The sequence below is a fragment of the Pomacea canaliculata genome, linkage group LG14, assembly GCF_003073045.1.
Source record: "Pomacea canaliculata isolate SZHN2017 linkage group LG14, ASM307304v1, whole genome shotgun sequence".
In the NCBI taxonomy this organism is placed as follows: domain Eukaryota; kingdom Metazoa; phylum Mollusca; class Gastropoda; order Architaenioglossa; family Ampullariidae; genus Pomacea; species Pomacea canaliculata.
In genome coordinates this window covers 5,670,843-5,698,089 of record NC_037603.1, presented here as the reverse complement: position 1 = coordinate 5,698,089, position 27,247 = coordinate 5,670,843, and the positions used below count along the sequence as shown (strand labels likewise).

Sequence of the window (27,247 nt, the reverse complement as noted above, 5' to 3'; positions counted from 1 at the left end):
TTCTTTCTGTCATATTTTATTTTTTAATTAACATTTATCATGAGAGATCACTCTAACTGGCACATAAGGCTAATGATGATCATAGCTTGCATCTGGGCATAAAGAGTTTCTCTGTGACACTTTGCAATGGTTGGACACTGTTGAAACACCCTCATCCAATGCACTACCTTGTCTGACAGGGTGGAAGATGACTGTGCAGGCTCTGCTTGAGCTTTTTGATGAGCTTCAGACAAATCATGGTATTTTATTACTTCTTACAGAAAAACTGAATCAAGACGTACTGCTTAGAAGACTTTTTTTTCTTGCTTTCAGGGAAAAGGGGAGCATCTACATAATCCCACTGCAGAACAGTTTAGATTATTCTTCCGTCAGATCATGATTGAGAACCTGTTTCATCACAGTCGTGGAACTAATTGCCAGAAGGACAATGACAGCTCTTTATTGACTCTGACATCTGTGACCACTGACAAACAACAGGACATAATGATATGTAATGTAGATATTGACGAGAATGACTATGACCATGACATCGATTGTTTAAATGACAAAGACATTATTGATAAAGTAAATATCACTTTCAATAATTTTGATGATAACTGTAGTGACCCTCTGACTATTTTCTCCATACAACCACCACCAAAAAAACAAAAATTCTGAGTGAGACAGTCAAGATATTAGAGTGTACATGTAAAATATTGACCAGTTACTTCCTGGGAAAAAAGTTAAATCTCAGTTGATTCGACTTTTATGGGAAGAGCTAAAAAGCATTGACCTCTGTTGTCCACTTGGTGCATGTGATCTGAAAGGAAGTGTGATTAATCTATTTATCAATGTTCGCCTTCATTTTTCTTTGAAAGATAGCTGTGTCCTTTCTTGAAAAAGGAGCAAAAAGAAATCAAAAAAATGTTGAAGTTACATCATTTGTAGCTTTTAAGCTAAAGTAATTTAAAATTATTATAGAAAAGTGTGAAAGAAAATGTTATAAATCTTCATTTAAAGTACATGTGAGAATGATCCCTTTTGAGTATCTGCTTGCTGTATATTTCATAGTAAGCATAGCTGTTATCTTTAAATTGTCCACCAATGTTCTTACAACAAGGGATATGAATGTATATAAATATATACATTATTATTAATAGTAGTATTATGATTTGTTATTAATTATGATTATTATGATTTGTGTGAGAATTTATTGCCCATGCTTGTATGTAAACAGAAATCTATATGTCTCAGTATGTGAGCAAGTCTTCTGAATGTGGCTTGTTTATATTCATGTGTAATTCTGTTTTTAACTGCTTTTCTCATATTAATAAATTCTCATAAATTAGATTTTTATGGATTTTAAATAAATGCAAATTTGTGCTCATGGATGTGCTGTTTGAATTTATAAAAGTTATCCTTTTTAAATATAGTCAGCTGTCATGCATGTATTAAAACTCTCCCAAACTACACTCGTCTAAGCAATTCCCATGAATAAAAGACACAAAAATCTGTTCTTAGATAAAGGTCATTTGATATCGCAAACACCTAGACCAGCGGTTCTCAACCTTTTACATGTGGCGACCCCCCTGACGAACACCGGTACGTCCGCGACCCCCCTTAGCCAGCTAGGTCGGTGGAAGAGCGGGGGGGGGGGGCAGCTTTAGCTAACCTCGAACGCAGCGTCGAGGAAATCAATGCAATTCAACAACGGAAGAGCAAAGTTCGTATCTGCAAGAAGTATAACTGTTAATGAAATTTTACTAAAGCTAATAAATATTAATTTTATTGGACACTCTCTTTGATTAATGAGAAGGTTGAGCCTGCTTGCTGTTGCATAGAGAAGCGAACCTGTGTGCGATGTTCGTACCCACTGCTATTCGCAGCTCAGCCTCTGCGTCCACACGATTTCTGTATTGAGACTTCAGTGCTGCCAATGCTGAAAATCCTTGCTCACACATATATGAAGTTGAAAATGGCAGAAGAACTTTCATTGCTTTCTCAGAAAGGAGAGGATATTCACCGTTGATGCTAATCCAGAATGTTGTCACTGGTGTTGTTTGGAAGACCATTTTCAGGGATTGGTCACTCGAAAGGTCGATGAGCTGCTCTTCTTCTTGCGTGGACAACCCGCTTGTGCTAGGATCAGCCACAAATGGATTACGAATCCAATCGTATTTAGTCACATCAATTTCAGCGAAATAATGCTGAAACCTTTCTTGCAGTCCGTTTAGATGGGCAATAATTACCTTCTTCACCTGATCAAGATTCAAGTTAACGTCAGCCTTGCACTTACACAAGCACGGAAACATATCAAAAATATTTTCTTGGCGTATCTTTTGCGTCCACAACGAAATTTTTCGGACGAAAGCATTCATCTTGTCAGTTGTTTGTAATATGGTGGTGTAATATAGGGGAGTCAGCGATGAGAGATTGGGGAGAAAGAGGGCAAAAGGCGAGAGGAGGGAGATTGGAGGCTTAATTGTTGAGAGGGGATTGTGTTTTGAGTTTTGGAAGTGAGAAGTCACTGCATGCCGAGACAGTGTACTTGAATAGGAAGAAGAGATTTGGAGTTTGAGCCCCCGCACCACTCGGTTACACAATGTAAACTAATTTCACTAATACCAGTATAAGAAACTTTTTTTAAAAAATGACCACCTTCGCGACCCCCTTGTAGGCACGTCGCGACCCCCCAGGGGGTCGCGACCCACAGGTTGAGAACCGCTGACCTAGACATTTACTCCAAAGATAAACACTGCTAGCGCCAACTTTGTTTAGTAGTGGTTGATAGTAGCAACTACGGCGTAGCATCTTTTTTCGAAGGGACGCAACTCCGTCACTACTTTTCTTAACAAGTAAGGATAAAGAAGGAGTGCACCCTCTCTACATCTAAGCTCTCTGCTAGTAACTACGGACTATCGGTTTTACCAAAACCTTCACGGGCTTCCACCGCGAAACGAATTTTTCACACGGGAGATCACTCTTATTTCGAAAATGTCAGATGCAAAAGTGACAGCCAAATTGAAAAATAAAACGTGTGTGGATTAATAGTGACAGTCGCTGCAAATCAGACGTTGCTCTTGTCAACATTTCGAACGGACTGCAACTAAAAGAAGCAGCGGAAAGATGTGGTGAGGACGGTGTGTGCCCAGTCGTCGGCAGAACGATCAGTGCATGAGGTAAATAAACTGTTTTATTTTTTTGCATGTCAGCAACCACAAAAGTAATGTATAAAAATTGTTGTTTTTTTTTTTTTGTTTTGTTTTTTTTAGGATAGGTGGAATCAATTTGGAAAATAAAGTATCGCTCTGGCTGACACAGGTTGCAATGTGTTATTTTTAGGCAATGAAGAAATGGAAGGACTGCTCCGCGAAATGATAAACGATGCCCACAGTGTAAAGCATCTCTGTGCAAAATAAGGTCCAAAACCTCAGATTGCAGAGTGGACTGATGCAATCCTAAATTATTTTTGGGTTGCATAATCATGATATTTTGCAATAACATATTACTCTCAGCTCTTGTTATTTAGTTCCTATTTGTTTTCTGTATTTGACTTTATTCTTCGTTAGTACTGTTGTGTATTCTTTTATAGTTCATATGCATGTTATTTGTTTTCCTGTTCCTCGCATGTTGTCCATGTATTGCTCTTGTTCTTAAGCGCTTAGAACATGCTCCTTAGGAGGGTATGTGCTTTAAAAAATTTTCTTTTATCATTATTTATCCAAGTTTCAATGGTGTTGACCCTATCAGTTACTAAAAAATTATTTAAGCACTCTGTTAATTGATCATTCTTGTCTATTTATAACCAGTGTCATGAATCATGGCAGTTTTTTAAACAATGTTAATAGTTCTTAAATATTAATGTAATTTTTATTTTACTTTATATATTATTGTAATTAGTTGAAACTTACTAGCTGTAGTTCTTTTTTGTGTTGATTCAGTTAACTTTTCAGTCTTAAGTCCTCATAGCTAAATGTGCATTAGATCATGTCACTGTAAGTCAGCATTCATGTATTGGTTGATGAATTTAGTGCAACATGTATGTCTGTTATGCTGCGTGGTACCAACATTCTAACATGTTAACATGCACACATTTTATGAGGAAAAAAAAAAGAAAGTGCAAGAATCCCAAATCCTTGTCTTGAAAAAGGAGTTGACAGACGTTATATATATAAAATCTTTTTTTTTTTATAGTTTTTTTGCAATCATTAAACGTAAATTCTGCCGTACACTATGTATTAGTTTTCATTCTGGTCAGCAGCAAGTGAGAAATGAAATGTTACTGCTCTCTCCCCTATTGAAATGAGCTCAGGACTATTCAATAGCAGTTCAAGTGGTCCCTCTCTACTTTATTCAGGTGATAATGAAAATTGTTCAGTTGAAAAGGTGAATCCAGGTACAAACATAATTGTAGTTCATGTAATGTGTATTTTGCATATTATGTATTATTTTTCAGTACGCAATCTTGTAATTGCCATCTCAGACATCTCCCACAGTTTGTTGGAATGTCGCCAGTTTCAGTAACCACAGGCACATGCTTTTATATGAATGAATTGTTAGTCCATTGCCCGAGCGGTCCGGTGGCGCAACGGTTAGCGCTGTTAGCGCCTGTCACCGATACAGTGAAGGTTGGCACCCCTGAGTTCATTTCTCGTCTCGGGCACGTTGTTCTTTCTCTGCACGTGGCATCTGTTTACAGGGCTGGCTGCTTGCCGTGATATAGCCTTAGCTGCTGACACGGTGTAAAACACCAATTCCCCCCCTTAGTCCATTGCCCCTCCCCTTTAACTTAGAGGACCAGTGAACCACTTTTGATCCCTCCAACATGGGTGACCATGTCAGGAGCTAGTGCTCCTGTTGGCATACTTCTAGGGGTCATCAAGACAAGAATGCCACTTGGCCATGGCAAAGTGGTGGTCCAACAGAGGGGAAAAAACCATGTGCACACTAAAATCTGTAATATACACCTGTAAACGCTAAGAACTACAGTATATACATGTAGGCTCCAAAACCTACAATGTGTGCATACTGAGCCACACAGATATTTAAAACTAATTGAAAAAAGCTCTTTTACTGTACAAAAATATTATACAAAGAGAAACTTGCTTGAATTATCTGGCTTCATACAAATTTAAATCACTTTCTAGAAGCACATCTATTTCCCAGTTGGTACCCTCTTCATCCTAATCCCTCATAGGGAGAGTGTCACAAAGAATCATGCGACTTCCATCATCTGGTCCCTGCTGCAACACTTATGGAAATGAGAGTCCCTCTGTGCTGCAACATTCCAGAATCAGGGAAACATACACTGTATTAGTAATGATGAGTGAGGGTGGTGACCATACAAGAAAATCATAAGTTCCAGTAAGGAACATTTGAAGCTGTTCCTTGGTAAAATGACTAGGTGTTGTGCCTAGTCTAAAGCTCCCACTGTTTGGGGATGTTCACCATCTAAAATCATCAGCACTTTTGTTTCTACCTTTCATGGTGATGGGACATTTGACCTCCACGCATCCCTTCCCACAGTAATCACACCTGCCTATTCCATTAACCAAATATAGGGTAATCATTATTTAAAACTAGTCCTGTGTTGCATATTTGAAACTCTTTATGAACTTTCACCAGGACATCTTTATGCAAAAGCTTCTAAAATTACTGAAAAGGCTGGCTGGTCTACATGCATGACATACACTGTGCATGTTTGAGGCTGTTATTCATCCAGCCTTCATCTTAAACCTCTAGGAGGACTTATGCTGATCACAAGTTTTGCTTAATCTGATGAAAAAGACATGTCTTAGTTTTAACTTTGAAATTCTGCATACAAATAAATTGTACTTTACCATCAAATATTAAAGCTTTAGGAGAAGGATCTGTAAATAAGGGACTCTTGCTTTGTTCTTGCACTTAAGGCTGGTTGACCTCCATAAAGTTCAGTATCATGATTGTCATCATGCTCATCATACAGAATGCATACTATACTTGTGTAATACTATGCATGCCATGATGATAACTATAGCTCTCTTTGGACTGTACCTGCAAATAGGCAAAAAGGAATAATATATTCTGCATCTTTATACAAATGACATGGGCAAACAACAACTGCTAAACCTAGAAAATGATAGTAACCAAATTAATAACAAAACTGAACAGTATACATGAGAAAAAGCCTAGATGTAAGTGCATAAATATATGTTAATTTATTTCTTTAGGGGAAACATGGTTTGAAAGGTGTGCATGTGCTATACATGCAAAAGTTTTACTGAAGAGACACATGTGAACACATTCAAACATGTTTGTTATTTGTGCGAAATATAATATATTAATTTATTAACTTGAAAAAAAACATAAGGCAGTTATGATAATTTTCTCTTCCTTCATGTGGACATAATATTCAAATATAATGTAAAAATATTGTTTCCAAAACTTATAACTCCAATATAATTTAGTATGACATACCTTGATGTTTCTTTGAAAGGCAAGGAAGGCGTCTTTTCAGCATGCTCAATTGTTTCTTGAGTTTATCGCGTGACTGATCAAGGATGTATACTTCATAAGCTTGGTACAGCTTTGACTCCGTCAAAATCCTGGTGTCATGACTAGTTCCAGAATACTTAACAACACAGTTAATTATATTTATGAAGTATCACAAACTAGCTGTACATTTATTGAATGATAACCTTTTACTCCTAACTGTGTGATTTACTCCTAACTGTGTGTGTTAAATGTCTGTGTGAGTATATATGGCTGCCCTTGTGAGCAAAAGAAAAATTTCTGTCTTGGGTATCCTCGACAGACAATAAAGACTGATTTGATTTGATTTTTATTTACAAAATCACTTTCTGCTGAGACGGTACGGCCCTGTATTTTTACACGGATGTCATTTAAGCACCCAAACTCGCTTGGAAATCCAGCGATTGCGTAAAATTAGGATTTCTGCTTGTTTCCATCCCTCTGGTTTGGTATGTTATTATATATGTTATTTATTTAGTCGATTTGTAACAGACTTAGAAACACGGTGAATTCTTCGAGAAACTGTCAACTTATGCGCATTCATCGTATCTCCTGAGACTGTTTGAAAACATCCCGAAGAATAGAATCGAAAATGTAACTCCGAAGGCTCGATTTCACCGTATTTTGTTAAAGTTCACGATAACGATTAACACGTTTAAGATCCATTTTGGAAAAGTATATAACTTTCATCTACCAAAAACAAGTTTCACATCGTCGTCCTATGTTTCTTCTGTAAAATTTATAAACGAAAACCGAGTTGCTGTGGACGCTCGTAAGTTAGTCACTTGCTAGTCGGCAGCTACGCCAACCCCCTGTAATTACCTGCCTCGGCCGGATCCCTGTCATCTAAGCTGACCCCGCCTAACCGGCACACCTCTCGCAGGAATTCTCGCTCTTTCTCGCGCTTGGTTCGCTCTTTCTTCTCCTTTTCAGCCTTCTGGCTTTTGACCCGCTCTCGCGCGTGTTCGCGTGCAATTCTATCTTCCTCCTCTACTCCAGCCTTTCCCACTCTATCTCTTCGGCTATTGTTACCCAGCGACAGTTCTTTAAATGGTACTCCATAAACTTTCGTGACTCTTCGATCCCTAGTTTTGCAGTTCTGTTCGCAGACTTCCTCTAATATCTCTCTCACCTAAGAAGACACGTGACTACTCGTCACCTAATCTACCTGGCTCTGAGGCTATCGTTCTAATACTAAGGAGACTACTGCCTACTGCGCTAATCCCGTGACTACTTCAGCTTACCCCCCCCCCCCCGACCCTGTGCCTCGGTGACCTGTCAAGTCACGGCGACCTGTCAGGTCGTAAAAACGGACAGAAAGGCTTCCCTCCACTGTCCGCTTTCACTGAGCCCGGCCCACCTATAATTACCTACACCCGCTTGTGTTATTTTGTTTTTCAATGACTATCATTTGCAGTCAGGTAACATTATAGAAATACATTTGATTCAATAAAAACATTAGTTTTTAACTTAAAAATACCAGTTTTTTGGCGCAAAAAAGTCTTTTGCTAACTTAGCCTCAGAAAGTCTAGGAATTAAAATTTAAACAGATATTTGTGTTTCTGTTTACTTTAATGACGTTTCTTAGCTCGTCAGGAGAAAAAACTTTGGCTGAAAGCATCGTCTTAATGAGGTCAAGAGCCTCGTTGTTTGTAAGTCTGAGTTTTGAATTCCGCGCTTCAGTGTAACTGTTTATTAATTTCAGTTGAGCAATGATCCGCTTTTGTCTTTCCTCCTCTCTTCTACATCGTCGGCGCTCTAAGTAGATGTTGATGGTGTACAGGAACGGGTTAAGTGCGGCGTTGAAGGGCAGAACTAAAATAGCTAACCCTACATTGACCTCTCCGGAAATAGGAAACTCATTTGCAGCGAGGATTCCTGTCAAACCCACAGGGAACCAGCACAGAAAGTCCGACATCACTACAGTCATTAAGCGAAGAGCAACATGAAAGTCTTTTATAGTTTTAGACGAACACGAAGAAGAAATAGAATTAGCACGAACAGACTGGTAAACAAACATTTGACCAATCATAATAAAAATAAACAGAATAAAATTCAATACAATAACAACACCAAAAGAATAATTGCGACCCGGGAAATCCACCCGGGATGTCGGCAGGGGAAAGCATATGCTAGTCTGGCTGTAGAAGCTCCAATGTGACGTCATCGGTAGAAGGGGAATCAGGGCTAAGGTCATACCTGCCAGCCAGGTAACACCACAAACAAACACAGCTGATTGCTTCCGAAAGTGCATCTGGCTAAATGGAAAACGGAAAACTAGAAAGCGATCCAATGTTATAAAAAAGATAATAAAAACCGATACCTCAGATGACAAGAAACACAAAACACCCGCCACATTACACAACCCGCTGTTTCTCCACCCTGTATCCTCCCACAGGTAAACACCTTTATACCTGTGGTCTGCTATACGATGATCAAGAGATACACACCCATCATGAAAGTCGGCCACACACAAAGTTAGTGACGAAGACATCGTAACCCACGTTGCTGGTGGTTTTGTGGAGAATCAAGCGGTAAACCAAAGTGCTGAGGTTTCCCAGTAAGGCCAACGAGGCAAAGATGGCGAGTGCCACGCGGTACAGGTTGGAGCGCAGCAGATCGTCACAAGACGACACTTCGTCGGAAGGAGCGTGACAGTTGAGGACATTGAACCCTCGGGGTAGTGTCGCCGGACAACACAGCTTGTAGTTGTCGGCAAAAACTGTTTCCAGTCTGTCCAGACCTTGAAATATTTCTTGAGGGAATACTGTGATTGGACATTTCTCTAGATCGAGAACGCGAAGATGTGACATGTCATGTCCTGTCACGTGACTAATGTGGCTTCCTGACAGATTTAAACTGGACAATTTTGACAAGAAAGCAAATATGCTGAAGTCTATTTTTGAAATATATATGTCAGACATATCTAGAACTTTTAAAGACGATGTGTGGGTGATATTTGGGAAAGAGAAAAAAGTCAAGGGATTATGATTGATAGTTAAAAATTCCAGATTTTTCATTCCAGAAAAATGACTACTGGCAAAATCAGTTAACTGATTATTGCTAAGATCCAATGTGCGAAGATTAGGCAGTGTCACTTCATGTAGTTTTGACAGATTACACCTGGCTAGGCTCAGGTAAACAAGAAATGTGTTGTTCTCGAGGTCAGCAAGGGTCATCGAGGTCCCACTGGTGTCAAGGTATCGGAGATTGGAGTAGTTTGTTGCATTAAAAACATTAGAACAGATGAAAGACCATCCGTGACAGACACAGTTGTGTGGACATGTTTCATTGCACAATATTTCATCATCATGTAGAGGACAATGGTAGATCCCGTCACACACGTGACTCTCGTGAACACACACCTGAGATTTGCGGCAACGGTAGAAGCCTGGACACGTGTACCTGTCACAAGCCGCCTCGTCTTCGTGACCAGGACAGTCGTTGACTCCGTTACACCGGAAGTAGACAGGCAGACACACTTCGTGAAGGCTTGGACACACGAAGTGCGATTCGGGACAAGAAAATGGTGACAGTTCGGGGTATACGATCTGTCCATTTGAATTACTATCAATTCTGAAAGAGCTTAGTACTTTTCTTCCGGTATCTAGAGCGTTAAAGAGTTGAAGGCAATTTGCTTCATCCGCTTGGTCATCGCAGTCCACTTGTCCATTGCAACGCTCGATCGCCTGTACACACTGTTTATCAGAAAAATGCAGTGTTATTCAGCTTGATGCAACCTGATGCACGAAGAGGAATAGATAGATAGATATTCAGCTTGACAATGAATTTTATAAATCAAATAGGTGGTGTTACTTATTAAATCATGAAAGCCTAATTTTACATTAAAATATCAGTTTGGATCAACGTAAGAACAATTACTATACATGACAGCAATGCAGTCCGAGTGGGAAAAGATTGAGAAATTCTTGTAGAGACCAACCATGCCCCAACAAACATTTGTTAAAATCTGTCTCTTACTGGACTGATTAACCAAGTAGGGAGTGATGTTAATTCACTGAACCAGTAAACTAAAAGAGGAGAAATGTAAAAATCCTAGGGATTTTGATGCTGAGAGGATAAGAAGAATATAAAAATTACATTGAGCATTTTTGACTGATTTTCAAGATTATGCTGACTGCAGACTTTACTTATATTCACTTAAGAGAAAAACGCAGAATGTAACTTGATTCTTGATGCTTTTAATGTCCGATTGTTGCCAGTCTACAACATAAGCCTGAACAGAGAGGTTTAACGGAATATTCCTAAAATCGCTTTCAAAAATACAAAAGCTGGAAGAGCTTGGACTATTTTTTTATTTGGTTCATCCGTGGACGTTTACGTTTTCATCTGTTTTTTCCAACTGTGGGCCACGAATTTGTTTTTGTAAATGTTTATTAGGATAATAGGATAATTCGCTCACATTTCAGCTAACGCGTGTATGCAGTAGGTCTATGAAATGAAAACTTATGTTTAAACCTTTAATTAGTGAGCTTCATTTGATAGCAGGATACGTTTGGGGTAAAAGGAGTTTCGTTTCGAATATGACAATATTTACAAACCCTTCTGCCACTGCATTGAAACGGTGAGTCCAGGTCGCAGCGAGGAAAGACGCAAAAGTTTTCATCGCTGCCATCAAGGCAGTCAACTCGATGATCGCATACTAAAGTGTATGGTACACTCTGCTGTATATCAGCACACTCAAAGAGAGGCGGAAGTGACGTCAGTGGTGCCGAGCAGGAGTACGTGGCGCCATCTGTCTTGTTCCAGCAGTTAGAGGTGACGTCACAGACGAGAAACACGTGCGTGAAGTGGTTGGCGGGGCACAGGATGTACCCTGGCTGTTTACCACAACACAGGTGTGTTTAGACAAAACAAGTATGTAAACATGAGGAATAGTCGAGAATAAGCATTTGTTCAATCCCTTGAGATTTGTTGGCATGTAAGTACGTGATGATAATGTAATCACCAGCAGTAATAAACTTCAATATCTTCTTCTTTCCTATACGGCCCGACTGGAGCATAGGGATGAAATTTTATTTTCAGTCTACCGTTTTGTATGGACGAGAATAAACAGTTGTTTAATCTACCGCTTCTTTTTCGTAGATAATCGCGAGGTAGGGACTGCACAAAGTAGAAATTGTGATTTCTCTGATACCTTAAAACTTTCGAATAAAAAGTTGTTTTTATCTTACCTTAGAAAGTCTGGACGTGGGTTGTGTCACGTGGACATCTGCTGCCTCGACAGCAGGATGCATACTTGGTGTTCCCCGGATCTCACATAAGTGATAAGAAACAGGAAGTGCTTGCTCACATGCTGTGACCATTAGATGCCCTCTAAGCTTGTCATGACGAATCGGGTAACTCGCGGTCACCACGCAATTCTCGTTGGGCATTCTGAATCCCAGGTTCGTAAATTGCAAGACATGAGCGATGGTCTCGTCACACCACATCCAAGTCTTTCGATATCTGCCCAATATTACAAAATAAACTGGACAATAATTTTTACGGTGTTCAGTTTTTTGATGTTTATTGGACTCGCTGAATAATCGCTCATTATCAATTTAGCAGACTGTATTTGCATCGGTTTGGAACAACAAGCTTAGAAATCGGAAGAATGTCTATAATAACTGTAAGACATTACCATACAAATTTTCACCATACTTACATTGGAGGTAAAGATGACGGCGCGAACCTAAGTCCAACGAAAATTCTTGAAGAATGTGTTAAATGATTGAAGAACTCCATAAAGAAGTCCCACACTGTTCTTGCACTAAAACTGGCGAGCTGTTGTTTACGCTCCTGACACCAACGGTTCGCATAATTCCAGGAAAGGTCTTCCTCTACCACGTGCGTGAAAGTAAAGCAGCGACCGTCCACCTCGATTTGTCCCGCGCTGCACGTGCCGTCACCTGACCAGCATCCAGCTTCATCTTCGCCGCCCACACACTCGCACGTAAAGTTACACGGGAAGTGATGCTGCATGTCCTCCCATCGCACGGCCGAGCAGTTCCACCTGCCGTCAGACAACTTCACAGGCAGCGCTGACACGTGGTGAAAGGAAAACATTATTTTAAAATGTCCACCGTATGACATAGAGTAAACTTTGTACTCCATCAGCATCTCACCAGGATAAAAAGCCAGGTCACGGTTCATTTCTAAGGAACATATTGAATACTCTCTGTAACTGCTCTTTGTACGGAATGTCAGGTGGTCAGGAAAACGGCTCAAGCAGGTGTAGACGCTGTCAATATCATCAAAACTTATAACGACAATGTGACCGAGTGGCGCCACCAGGTGTACCCAAAAGTTTGTGTAGGGCGTGAAGTCCATGTTCGGAGTTTCTACATAACCTGTAAACACATTAAAATCTTAACAAAAATTTCGAAGAGAAGACTTTAAAAGAGTTAATAATTACATTATAATTAAAATAAAATCACCTGTTTTGGGGGAGGTGAAGTTGACCAGTAACTGTGGACGACTGGTTTCTGGAACAGCCGAGAAATTTAAGGCTAGGCACCTGCCAAAAAAAAAACTTTTACGTTTCACGCGATAGCGCGGATTTTTTTGTATCAGCTATTTAGCCCTTGACTGAAGGTTCAAAAAATAGTTTTACTGCACTTGTCACACCATCGGTTGCCATGGAAACAAACCAAAATGGCGCCCAAACAACATTTTAAAAAATACAAAACTTCGTCAATTTTGTGAGTAGACTCGAACTTTTTATTGAAATAGTTACTTAAAAAGACAGATCTACATTTCTATGAAAAGAGATTTTGCAAAATCGGCTTAGGTTTTTTTTTATGAATTTTTGTTGTAAAACACTGTGTTAAATTTTAAGAAATTTTGATTAAAAACAGTATAACTACCAACTACTAAAATATTTCTTTAAAAATCGTTCATAGAAATGTTTATATATGTATGAAGAATTACTCAACCAAATTGCACGACTATATCTCTTGTCGATAAAAAAGTTTTGTCTTTTGAAGTAAACAGTCTGTACCCAAAACAAGAAACTGAGAAAACGAGGAAAGAAAAACTGAAAGTTTAGTAACTACTAAACTACTAAATATTTTTTTAAAGCGCCCTCATTTAAATGTTGACATGTATATAAAGAAACTCTCAACCCGAATTTCATGACTATATCACATGTCAATATTAATTTACAAGCTTTTGAACTAACCAAGCTTACCAAAACAAGAAACTGAAAAGGCAAGGGAAAACAAACCAAAAGCTTAGTAACTACTAAACCACTAATTAGTTTTTTTAAAAGCTCTCATGGATATGTTTAGATATGTATAAAGAAACCTTCAACCAAATTTTAAGCCTGTAGCACATGTTAATATAAAGTTATAGGGTTTATAAGTAAACAAACTGTAACATAAACAAGGAACGGAAAAAGCGAGAACAGAAAGTTCAAGCTTAGTAGCTTTGTTTTATCTAGCCTTTCATGTAATTTACCTGTTGAATAAAAACTATAACCATCTTTCAATGTGTTACTACATATAACTTTAACATTACTAATAAAATTAATTATTTTGTTCACTTTTAGAAAAGTCAACATGGTTGTGTTGTGTACCCAACTGCTGACTTGGCTTCAGAGAAGTACACAGTAATAAAAACATTGGTGTTTGCAAACATTGAGCAACACAGTTATAGGTTTAGATAGTTATATAGAAGTTCAGTGTCCACTAGCTTCATGGTTTTATGCCATCTATGGTCTTTTGCTCTCTAACATTTAGTGATGCTGTCTCACATATTGCTTTCAATTTTTGTAAGCATCTACTGAAGTAGCAGCATTAGTAGGAAACACTCTCATCTTTCTTTGCCTTCAGTTGCAGAGTGATGAGATGAACATCAAAATATAATTCTTTCATTAAAGAAATTATTTCAAAAGCTTGTAGCAGAGTATAACTATTCTTGCGGCCCTATATGCTCCAATGGGGGCGAATAGGAATAAGAAGAAGAACCTGTTCATGAAATCTAGAGATACATCATTTAGTGTACCAGAATTTGAGCAGCTGCTCATGTTCTGTTCCTCTGTATGCTAGGATTATTTTATGAATTACATCTGTAGTCACATGGATTAAAGATGTTTGATTTTTGTGGCTAGGTGGTTCTTTTTTTCTGTCAAAAATTTATGGGAAAGCACCAGCTGTCTGGCCTTTTAGGGGGCTGACAATGATGTGCTCTCTAGACACTGAATGGCTTCAAACTTGACTAGATAGCAGTTTTCATTCTATTTTTTAGGAATGTTATTCATAATTGTCTTCACACATTCTGTTTGTGACATTTGGTCGGAGAAAGACAATCCAACCCCCACCCAACCTTTGTTTTCTGTGCAAATGATGTAAAGCTCTGTTTCCTTACATTCCTGACAAAGTACATAAATAACTAGCATTGCACGTTGACTCAAATGTGTAAATGTTCACATCTAGTCCTGATTACTACCGAGATTTGCAGCAAAATTAAAAACTTCGCTTTATTTTCAGCTCGCTTACCACATGACTGACGGTGATTTCGACAGCCGAATTCGGTTCACTAAGTTACTTTTTTTAGCTGCTACGACGGTCTAAGAATGTCCACGTGGTTTTATTCTTTCGCACGTGGTATTGTGAGAAGAAATGAGCGTCTGACAGGCACAATGAACATTTAATATTAACGTTAATGTCCCAGAAAGAAAATACCCCAGCATTAGCTTTGAGTTACTCTCGACCTTGTTTACATCCGGAGGCCATGACAGTTGCCTTGTGGGATACCCGAACACTGCCGAAGAGTGTTCGTGTGACCTATGACCACGTCGAGGTCGGCGTTAGTGAATTCTGATTGGCTATATGCTAAGTATGTTACGCATGCATCCATATAAGGAAATTTCCGACCCTTTGTGTCGTCTAGAAAAGACCTCGTATCATAGCGTGGGGCCTTCTATGGGCCTTGAACCAGCCTTTGTTTGAAAGTTCATTCAGTGACCTTTCGACCGATATACGATGTGACGATGTTTCGCACGTGGTCGAGTGTGTTGCTATGTCCCAAACATTCTCTATTCTCGCTAATTCTGCGCTCGGGAAAAGTAAATAGGATAGAAGTAGTTATTTTTATTGACAAAATAGACATATTTCTAGATTGTTTTATGAAAATCCACTCGGTGAGTGAATAGAACAGACTTTGAACTTTCACAATATGCCATAATCTCAAAATGGCTAAATCTTAAAATTTTCGACAATTTTTACCCAGGTGCTTGGCCTTAAAAGAAGGTGAAAGGTGGGGCTGAGGCTGATTATTTTGACCAGAATTGTAAGACTTCTGGAATAAGTGTAAAATATTTCCGGGATATAATTTGGACTTCCGTCAAAAAGAAGACTACCCGCATCATCATGTAGTATTAGGCGTATACACTGGCTACACTCTTTACGAGTCTGTGACACTTTCACATAGGCCACCATGCTTGGTGGAACCGTTAGCTCCACATTGCAGAAGTTAACAAAAGTCTGGTCTTGTCCTGTGTTGGATAAAGGCCTGAAAGACATGGAGATGCTCCCCTCGCTACCTTTGACCTGATGAGTCTGAGATCGGATGATGCAGTCCTGGAGGTCAACATCAACTGGTTCAAGTCGTCCAAAAGTTTCGTTTTGACCGTAGACTACTGTAGGTATCTCGGTAGAAGACGAGGTCTTAACAACAGAATCCCTGTAGTGATGACTATCTCTAGACCACACACGTGAACTGTCTGAAGTGTCTGTGTAAACTACATCTTCAGTGTAGTCCTGCAGAGGACTTGATGTCTTCGTCTTGTCCTCTGTCCCAAATAATTGGCGACCTGTGTCATCCACACTGTCTGTGGTGGCAGCCATTGCCACAGAAAGTCTTAGTAGTGCCAACAATGATATTATAGTTCTTCTCATGACTTTGAGCTGGAAATATCGAGGGTCATAATTTGTTAATATATGGCATAATCATTTAAATTTCATGTTAGTATAATTTTTATAATAATATCTCAAAATGTATTGTGGTGACCTGTGTGTGGTTTCCGCTTCATTGCACCAAATGCTCCAGCAATATTCGTGTCATTAATAATGATAATTACTCATTATATATACTCAATTATCTATAATACTCCATGCCTCTGATCAATGTGTTTACTGATCGACGGACCTGCTATTGATCGGCTAATCGATACACTGGACCTTGTCACTTGTTTCCTAGCGATTGTAGAAGTGGACCTCGAGAGCTTGGTGTTCACTGAGATCAGGGAAACAACATCTGCCACTGAGCTTTACTCAAGAAAACAGACATCTCGTTCCTCTAGTCTTGAAACAACCAAGGCACCTACACAGAATGTCACTGGCACCCGATGTTCCAGCTCCTATGCTTTAAATGAATAGCCATGGCTTGTGATATTTGTGTACAGAACATCACTTGATGTCAACCTAACAACCTAAATTCACGGCGTCCGTTGAATATATTGTATATCTTTCCATATAAACACTATCAAAAACTTCTGATTTTTTTTTTTTTTTTTTTTTTAGTTTCTTTCCTTTTTGTCACTCTTTGAAACACAATTACAATTCACTAACAATTACAATCACATCATTGCTGTTCTATCAAAAGATATAGCTACAATCTGTGTCACTGTGACCATAATAATAACTTCAGAGGTTAAACACTGAGAATAGCGGTGTCCGACATGTGACAGAATGTTCCAGATCTGTCAGCACACTATCGACACCTGGCAGTGCTACAGGTAAGAGCAATACAGTAGTCTCGAGCCTTTACAACACCTGAACTTATATACAGTCCTACAGGTAAGTTTTTAATTTCTCTCGAACAAAGCCACGCCTCACGATGATCAAGCAAAAAATAAAAAGAAAAACATTTTTAACAAATCTGGATTTAAAGTTGTGCAAGATAAAAAGCGATCGGATATATTTTTGTATTACTCTACCAGAAACAGTTTACCACCAAATATATTTTTGTTTACTTTTAATCACTGGGTGTTTCCAGGTTTCCTGTTGAAACAAGAAAATTATTTCAAATATACCCAGAGAGCAGTCTCGACTTTAACTTACACTTTAACATTCGCTTTTCTCACTTAAAATGTAAAACTAACCAGGGAGAAAATTTAACAATAGACTAGTGTAAGATTTGAATTGATACGAAACAATGTTTCAATAAAGAAAATTTGTCTGAATGCTACTCTTTCTTTTACAATCACCCTTTAGAAATCCTTCGTAAAATTCTTGTAGGTGAATGAGAAGTAATTTCCTTTTACTATTTTCAGCCAACAGAAGCCTGGAGCGATGAAACATAAAAATAAAACTAATTGTAAACAGCAACTGGATAATCACTTACAAGGCTTTAAACAGCCCAGAAAAATCGGTTGATAGTCGTTTGACCTTATACACCTGAACTCAAGCTAAAGAATAGGGAACACATCGTGACTTGAATCTTTTTAAATAAACTCAGCATTCGCTTTTCTCGAAATTTAGAACGAAAACAGGGAGAAAAATTCACAATATACTAGTACAAGATTTGGTATAAAAACAATGTTTCAATAAAGAAAATAAAAAACATTTTTGAGTGCTGCTATTTCTTTTACAACCACCCAAAGAAATCCTTTGTTAAATTCTCGGAGTTGGAAGAAATTTCCTTTTTCCGTTTTCAGTGAATAGAAGCCTGGAGAGAGATAAAACATCAAAATAAAATAAATTTTGCAAGCAGTAACTGTATATACTACTTCGATTAAATTTTACAAGGCTTTAAAGAGCCCAGAAACTAGTACCATTGTCATGCAGGATGGAGGAAGGACCCAAGCATCACATGTAGTCTGCAGGAACTGAGACGAGTTACTAAAGTCGTACGACCTACAGAATATATGACATATCACAAATACCTTTAGATAAACTTTCTATTCATTAGAAAAAGTGTTATTCTTATCTAGTTAGATATACAGAAAGATGTCTCACTACTTCTCTTATGTGCTCATCCATCCTTATGTCATCTGTTGTTGTTGTTGTTGTTGATATTTTACTTACTTTCAGTATACTGTAAGGTTTTGTAAGTTTGTGAAATGGCGCCTGATGAAACTAAGGACGATATGGTACTAAGGTCAAGGTGGGTAAGTAATTCCTCAAGTTGATGATTTCTATATTCAGTCTTTTCGGTCAGTAGGAATGTCCTGACATGTCACGTGTCATCGGTTAGGATTTTTATAAGATGCTTATTTTTGTATTCGGATATCCTTTGCTCACAGATTTTTCAAACTTTTATGAAGTGTTTGTGAATCACGGACAGCTGAGTCTGTGTGGAGCCTCTGTACTCACTCTAATAACGCTGACAAAGCCTTGGCCATTTCATTCTTCCTCTTGTTGCGTTCCCCCATCTTCTTAAGTCTTTGAATAGGGTTCTGCATGTCACTAAACTTCTCCTCATTTGCATGCATTTCGCTGGCCTCCTTTCGGCGCTGTAGATGTCACTGACTTGTTTTGTCTAGCTCTTGCTTCCTGTCCGGATCTGACCTGATCCGACCCCGGTTGGCGTTTGTATTAGACACTATATAACTTGTTGAGACAGTCGGTTCCCACCCTCCAGGATCACCGTCGTCTTTGGTCCGTAACAGCACACTCCTGACAGCTGGCACTAGTCCCGCCGGACTGCCACTGTCCCTTGCCTGCAGCGGCACTTTCCTGACAGCTGACATTCGCCCCTCTGGCCTGTCACTGTCTTCTGCTTGCAACTGCGCTCCACTGACAGCTGGCACCTGTTCCTCCAGAATCCCAGTGTCACTCGCATGCTGCAGTTCCATGGTGTCAGTCGGCGCTCGCTCCTCGCGATGGCCGCTGTCGCCCGCCTGTAACGCCTCTTTAACGACAGTTGGCACTTGGTCTCCAAGACTGCCACTGTCACCTACCTGCAGCGGTTCCCTAACGACAGCTGGCACGTCCGAACTAGTAACTACGGACTATCGGTTTTACCAAAACCTTCACGGGCTTCCACCGCGAAACGAATTTTTCACACGGGAGATCACTCTAATCTCGAAAATGTCAGATGCAAAAGTGACAGCCAAATTGAAAAATAAAACGTGTGTGGATTAATAGTGACAGTCGCTGCAAATCAGACGTTGCTCTTGTCAACATTTCGAACGGACTGCAACTAAAAGAAGCAGCGGAAAGATGTGGTGAGGACGGTGTGTGCCCAGTCGTCGGCAGAACGATCAATGCGTGAGGTAAATAAACTATTTTAAGTTTTTGCATGTAGGCAACCACAAAAGTAATGCATAAAAACAGTTTGTTTGTTTGTTTTTTTGGATAGGTGGAATCAATTTGGAAAATAAAGTATCGCTCTGGCTGACACAGGTTGCAATGTGTTATTTTTAGGCAATGAAGAAATGGAAGGACTGCTCCGCGAGTGATAAACGATGTCCACAATGTAAAGCATCTCTGTGCAAAATAAGGTCCAAAACCTCAGATTGCAGAGTGGATTGATGCAATCCTAAATTATTTTTGGGTTGCATAATCATGATATTTTGCAATAACATGTTACTCTCAGCTCTTGCTATTTAGTTCCTATTTGTTTTCTGTATTTGACTTTATTCTTCGTTAGTACTGTTGTTTATTCTTTTATAGTTCATATGTATGTTATTTGTTTTCCTGTTCCTCGCATGTTGTCCATGTTTTGCTCTTGTTCTTAAGCGCTTAGAACATGCTCCTTAGGAGGGTATGTGCTTTAAAAATTTTGCTTTTATCATTATTTATCCAAGTTTCAATGGTGTTGAACACATCAGTTACTAAAAAATTATTTAAGCACTCTGTTAATTGATCATTCTTGTCTATTTATAACCAGTGTCATGAATCATGGCAGTTTTTTAAACAATGTTAATAGTTCTTAAATATTCATGTAATTTTTATTTTACTTTATATATATATTATTGTAATTAGTTGAAACTTACTAGCTGTAGTTCTTTTTTGTGTTGATTCAGTTAACTTTTCAGTCTTAAGTCCTCATAGCTAAATGTGTATTAGATCATGTCACTGTAAGTCTGCATTCATGTATTGATTGATGAATTTAGTGTAACATGTATGTCTGTTATGCTGCATGGTACCAACATTCTAACATGTTAACATGCACATATTTTATGAGGAAAAAAAAAAGAAAGTGTAAGAATCCCAAATCCTTGTCTTGAAAAAGGAGTTGACAGACGTTATATATATAAAAAAAAAAATTTTATAGTTTTTTTGCAATCATTAAACGTAAATTCTACCGTACACTATGTATTAGTTTTCATTCTGGTCAGCAGCAAGTGAGAAATGTAATGTTACTGCTCTCTCCCCCTATTGAAATGAGCTCAGGACTATTCAATAGCAGTTCAAGTGGTCCCTCTCTACTTTATTCAGGTGATAATGAAAATTGTTCAGTTGAAAAGGTGAATCCAGGTACAAACATAATTGTAGTTTATGTAATCTGTTTTTTTGCATATTATGTATTATAAATGAAATATTTTTCAGTATGGAATCTTGTAATTGCCATCTCAGACATGTCCCACAGTTTGTTCGAATGTCGCCAGTTTCAGTAACCACAGGCGCATGCTTTTATATGAATGAATTGTTAGTCCATTGCCCCTCCCCTTTAACTTAGAGGACCAGTGAACCACTTTTGATCCCTCCAACATGGGTGACCATGTCAGGAGCTAGTGCTCCTGTTGGCATACTTCTCCTTCTCGGGGTCATCAAGACAAGAATGCCACTTGGCCATGGCAAAGTGGTGGTCCAACAGAGGGGAAAAAAACATGTGCACACTAAAATCTATAGTATACACCTGTAAATGCTAAGAACTACAGTATATACATGTAGGCTCCAAAACCTACAATGTGTGCTTACTGAGCCACACAGATATTTAAAACTAAGACAAAACTATTTTCATTGAAAAAAGCTCTTTTACTGTACAAAAATATTATACAAAGAGAAACTTGCTTGAATTATCTGGCTTCATACAAATTTAAATCACTTTCTAGAAGCACATCTATTTCCCAGTTGGTACCCTCTTCATCCTAAGCCCTGATAGGGAGAGTGTCACAAAGAATCATGCAACTTCCATCATCTGGTCCCTGCTGCAACACTTGTGGAAATGAGAGTTCCTCTGTGCTGCAACATTCCAGAATCAGGGAAACATACACTGTATTAGTAATGATGAGTGAGGGTGGTGACCATACAAGAAAATCATAAGTTCCAGTAAGGAACATTTGAAGCTGTTCCTTGGTAAAATGACTAGGTGTTGTGCCTAGTCTAAAGCTCCCACTGTTTGGGGATGTTCACCATCTAAAATCATCAGCACTTTTGTTTCTACCTTTCATGGTGATGGGACATTTGACCTCCACGCATCCCTTCCCACAGTAATCACACCTGCCTACTCCATTAACCAAATACAGGGTAAACATTATTTAAAACTAGTCCTGTGTTGCATATTTGAAACTCTTTATGAACTTTCCCCAGGACATCTTTATACAAAAGCTTCTAAAATTACTGAAAAGGCTGGTGGTCTACATGCATGACATACACTGTGCATGTTTGAGGCTGTTATTCATCCAGCCTTCATCTTAAACCTCTAGGAGGACTTATGCTGATCACAAGTTTTGTTTAATCTGATGGAAATGACATGTCTTAATTTTAACTTTGAAATTCTGCATACAAATAAATTGTACTTTACCATCAAATATTAAAGCTGTAGGAGAAGGATCTGTAAATAAGGGACTCTTGCTTTGTTCTTGCACTTAAGGCTGGTTGACCTCCATAAAGTTCAGTATCATGATTATCATCATGCTCATCATACAGAATACATACTATACTTGTGCAATACTATGCATGCGATGATGATAACTATAGCTCTCTTTGGACTGTACCTGCAAATAGGCAAAAAGGAATCATATATTCTGCATCTTTATACAAATGACATGGGAACACAAACCTTGAAAATGATAGTAACCAAATTAATAAGAAAACTGAACAGTATACATAAGAAAAAGCCTAGATGTAAGTGCATAAATATATGTTAATTTATTTCTTTAGGGGAAACATGGTTTGAAAGGTGTGCATGTGCTATATATGCAAAAGTTTTACTGAAGAGACACATGTGAACACATTCAAACATGTTCATTACTTTCTGCTCTTTGTTATTTGTGCGAAATATAATATATTAATTTATTAACTTGAAAAAAAACATAAGGCAGTTATGATAATTTTCTCTTCCTTCATGTGGACATAATATTCAAATATAATGTAAAAATATTGTTTCCAAAACTTAAAACTCCAATATAATTTAGTATGACATACCTTGATGTTTCTTTGAAAGGCAAGGAAGGCGTCTTTTCAGCATGCTCAATTGTTTCTTGGGTTTATCACGTGACTGATCAAGGATGTATATACTTCATAAGCTTGGTACAGCTTTGACTCCGTCAAAATCCTGGTGTCATGACTAGTTCCAGAATACTTAACAACACAGTTAATTATATTTATGAAGTATCACAAACTAGCTGTACATTTATTGAATGATAACCTTTTACTCCTAACTGTGTGTTAAATGTCTGTGTGAGTATATATGGCTGCCCTTGTGAGCAAAAGAAACATTTCTGTCTTGGGTATCCTCGACAGACAATAAAGTCTGATTTGATTTGATTTTTATTTACAAAATCACTTTCTGCTCAGACGGTACGGCCCTGTATTTTTACATGGGTGTCATTTAAGCACCCAAACACGCTTGGAAATCTAGCGATTGCGTAGAATTAGGATTTCTGCTTGTTTCCATCCCTCTGGTTTGGTATGTTATTTATTTAGTCGATTTGTAACAGCCTTAGAAACACGGTGAATTCTTCGAGAAACTGTCAACTTATGCGCATTCATCGTATCTCCTGAAACTGTTTGAAAACATCCCGAAGAATAGAATCGAAAACGTGACTTCGAAGGCTCGATTTCACCGTATTTTGTTAAAGTTCACGATAACGATTAACACGTTTAAGATCCATTTTGTAAAAGTATATAACTTTCATCTACCAAAAACAAGTTTCACATCGTCGTCCTATGTTTCTTCTGTAAAATTTATAAACGAAAACCGAGTTGCTGTGGACGCTCATAAGTTAGTAACTTGCTAGTCGGCAGCTACGCCAACCCCCTGTAATTACCTGCCTCGGCCGGATCACTGTCATCTAAGCTGACCCCGCCTAACCGGCACACCTCTCGCAGGAATTCTCGCTCTTTCTCGCGCTTGGTTCGCTCTTTCTTCTCCTTTTCAGCCTTCTGGCTTTTGACCCGCTCTCGCGCGCGTTCGCGTGCAATTCTATCTTCCTCCTCTACTCCAGCCTTTCCCTCTCTCTCTCTTTTCGGCTATTGTTACCCAGTGACAGTTCTTTAAATGGTACTCCATAAACTTTCGTGACTCTGCCCTAGTTTTACAGTTCTGTTCGCAGACTTCCTCTAATATCTCTCTCAACTCGCGTTCTGCTAGCTCTTTCTCGCGCTCAGCTCTCTTCCTCTCGCGTTCAGCGAACTATCTTTCTCGCTCCTTTTCGCGTTCGATTCTCTCCTGCTCCTCTTTCTTATCTTTGCGCCACTTTTTAAGATATAATACTCTACATAGCACAGTAAGTCCTCCCCAGCGAGCTCTAAAACTTCCTCGCCTTTTATCATTAATTCCCTTCTCTTCTCGTGTTCGGTTACATAAGTATGATATACATGAGTATGTATACTTGTGAGCGAAGACAAATTTCTGTCCTGGGTCTCCTGGACAGACAATAAAGTCTGTTTTGATTTTGATTTTGATAAAGCTCTGGGTTCGACATCAATACTTCGTCTTCGATTGTTAATTAATACTTGTAGAAACCCTACAGCTACTATGTTCACCTAATCTGTTTCAGCTACTTGCTGGGCACTTGCAACCTGTTTACAATGCAACAATCGGCGTTCATCGATGTCAAATCAGCAATTATTAAATAAACAGTAATTATACGTTCTGGTCATCAAACAAGTTAGCTAACATAAATTCGCATTGTAGAATACATCAACCAACACAAAATCATAAAGGTGTTCACAGCAACAGCATGTCGTGTATAAACAGTAACACAGCACGAGACGCAAGACAACACACTCTCGCACTTTCGACCTCTTCTTTGGACCTGAAACAAGTAGTCAACCTAAACATTTACATCCCGGCTCGAGCCCCCATCTGTGATGAAACGAGGCGGCTGCAGAGGGATGGTGTTACCACCCGAGGGGAAAGGGGTCACTCTAGCTGGCTCCCTCCGCCCTCTTTCACCCTCACAAACAGTCACCCGCCCGTTCACACGTCCGCACGCGTACAGACTATCAGTCCCACTCGCCCGCGTGCGCAAACACAACTGACGAAACAGTGTACAACGTAAAAGATTATAATTAGAACAGAAAAGCAAAATTTAGGATGACACGAATTTGAGCGTAGACTAAACTTTAGATGTTAACTAATTGGTACATACGTCAGTATCTGTGCATGTGTCCGGACACGCGGTCCGTACCTGATCCACAATTCACAGTCCTGGGATATAATAGGGCAGTAGGTCCTCCTGGAACACGAACTGTCCCTGTTCGTTGACGCCCTCGCTTGTCGTTAGTGAGAGTCAACCTCTTCGTTACACCTCTCACAACTCTACCACCAGACCGCAAGTGCCAGCAGGTAGTGATACGTTCTACACGGAACGGGCTTCCCTATCGCAGACCTGCTGCATGCGTCTGAAACTCAGTCAGACGTCTCTGCTGGGATACAAGGGGAAAAACCCCCGACTAAGCATCTACCCCTAACTATATACTAAGAAGACACGTGACTACTCGTCACCTAATCTACCTGGCTCCGACGCTATCGTTCTAATACTAAGGAGACTACTGCCTACTGCGCTAATCCCGTGACTACTTCAGCTTACACCACCCCACACCCCCCGACCCTGGGCCTCGATCGCCTCTATAAGTCACGGCGACCTGTCAAGTCGTAAAAACGGACAGAAAGGCTTCCCTCCACTGTCCGCTTTCACTGAGCCCGGCCCACCTATAATTACCTACACCCACTTGTGTTATTTTATTCTTCAATGACTATCATTTGCAGTCAGGTAACATTATAGAAATACATTTGATTCAATAAAAACATCAGCTTTTAACTTAAAAATACCAGTTTTTTTGGTGCAAAAAAGTCTTTTGCTAACTTAGCCTCAGAAAGTCTAGGAATTAAAATTTAAACAGATTCTGTGTTTCTGTTTACTTCAATGACGTTTCTTAGCTCGTCAGGAGAAAAAACTTTGGCTGAAAGCATCGTCTTAATGAGGTCAAGAGCCTCATTGTTTGTAAGTTTGAGTTCTAAATTCCGCACTTCATTGCAACTGTTTATTAATTTCAGTTGAGCGATAATACGCTTTCGTCTTTCCTCCTCTCTTCTACATCGTCGGCGCTCTAAGTAGATGTTGATGGTGTACAGGAACGGGTTAAGTGCGGCGTTAAAGGGCAGAACAAAAATAGCTAACCCCACATTGACCTCTCCGGAAATAGGAAACTCATTTGCAGCGAGGATTCCTGTCAAACCAACAGGGAACCAGCACAGAAAGTCCGACATCACTACAGTCATTAAGCGAAGAGCAACATGAAAGTCTTTGATAGTTTTAGACGTACATGAAGAAGAAATAGAATTAGAACGAACAGATTGGTAAACAAACATTTGACCAATCATGATAAAAATAAACAGAATAAAATTCAATACAATAACAACACCAAAAGAATAAGCACGACCCGGGAAATCCACCCGGGATGTCGGCAGGGGAAAGCAAATGCTAGTCTGGCTGTAAAAGCTCCAATGTGACGTCATCGGCAGAAGGGGAATCGCGGCTAAGGTCATACCTGCCAGCCAGGTAACACCACAAACAAACACAGCTGAGTGTTTCCGAAAATGCATCTGGCTAAATGGAAAACGGAAAACTAGAAAGCGATCCAATGTTATAAAAAAGATAATGAATACCGATACCTCAGATGACAAGAAACACAAAACACCCGCCACATTACACAACCCGCTGTTTCTCCACCCTGTATCCTCCCACAGGTAAACACCTTTATACCTGTGGTCTGCTATACCGATGATCAAGAGATACACACCCATCAGAAGGTCGGCCACACACAAGTTAGTGACGAAAACATCGTATCCCACGTTGCTGGTGGTTTTGTGGAGAATCAAGCGGTAAACCAAAGTGCTGAGGTTTCCCAGTAAAGAGAGTGAGGCAAAGATGGCGAGTGCCACCCGATACAGGTTGGAGCGCAGCAGATCGTCACAAGACGACACTTCGTCAGAAGGAGCGTGACAGTTGAGCACGTTGAACCCTCGGGGTAGTGTCGAAGGACAACACAGCTTGTAGTTGTCAGCAAAAACTGTCTCCAGACTGTCCAGACCTTGAAATATTTCTTGAGGGAATACTGTCATCGGACATTTCTGTAGATTAAGCACGCGAAGATTTGACATGTTAGCAAAACCTCGTCCTGTCACGTGACTAATGTGGCTTCCTGACAGATTTAAACTGGACAATTTTGAGAAGAAAGCAAATATGCTGAAGTCTATTTTTGAAATATGTATGTCAGACATATCTAGAACTCGTAAAGACGATGTGTGGATGATATTGGGAAAGAGAAAAATTCAAGGGATTATGATTGATCTTTAACAATTCTAGATTTTTCATTCCAGAAAAATGACTGCTGACAAAGTCAGTTAACTC

The 27,247-nt window shown here is 39.3% G+C and overlaps 1 protein-coding gene across 1 annotated transcript; it reads right to left on the bottom strand.

Moving 5' to 3' along the window:
* Positions 1 to 7,288: 7,288 nt before the first annotated feature.
* Positions 7,289 to 25,546, bottom strand: LOC112555558. Its single transcript, XM_025223992.1, has 6 exons — positions 24,983 to 25,546; positions 12,158 to 12,842; positions 11,685 to 11,958; positions 11,052 to 11,330; positions 9,855 to 10,187; positions 7,289 to 7,621 (listed from the first exon to the last, which is right to left on the bottom strand). Exons 2-6 carry the CDS (start codon positions 12,820 to 12,822, stop codon positions 7,289 to 7,291), a joined length of 1,884 nt encoding a protein of 627 aa, XP_025079777.1. The 5' UTR covers positions 12,823 to 12,842; positions 24,983 to 25,546.
* Positions 25,547 to 27,247: the final 1,701 nt, after the last annotated feature.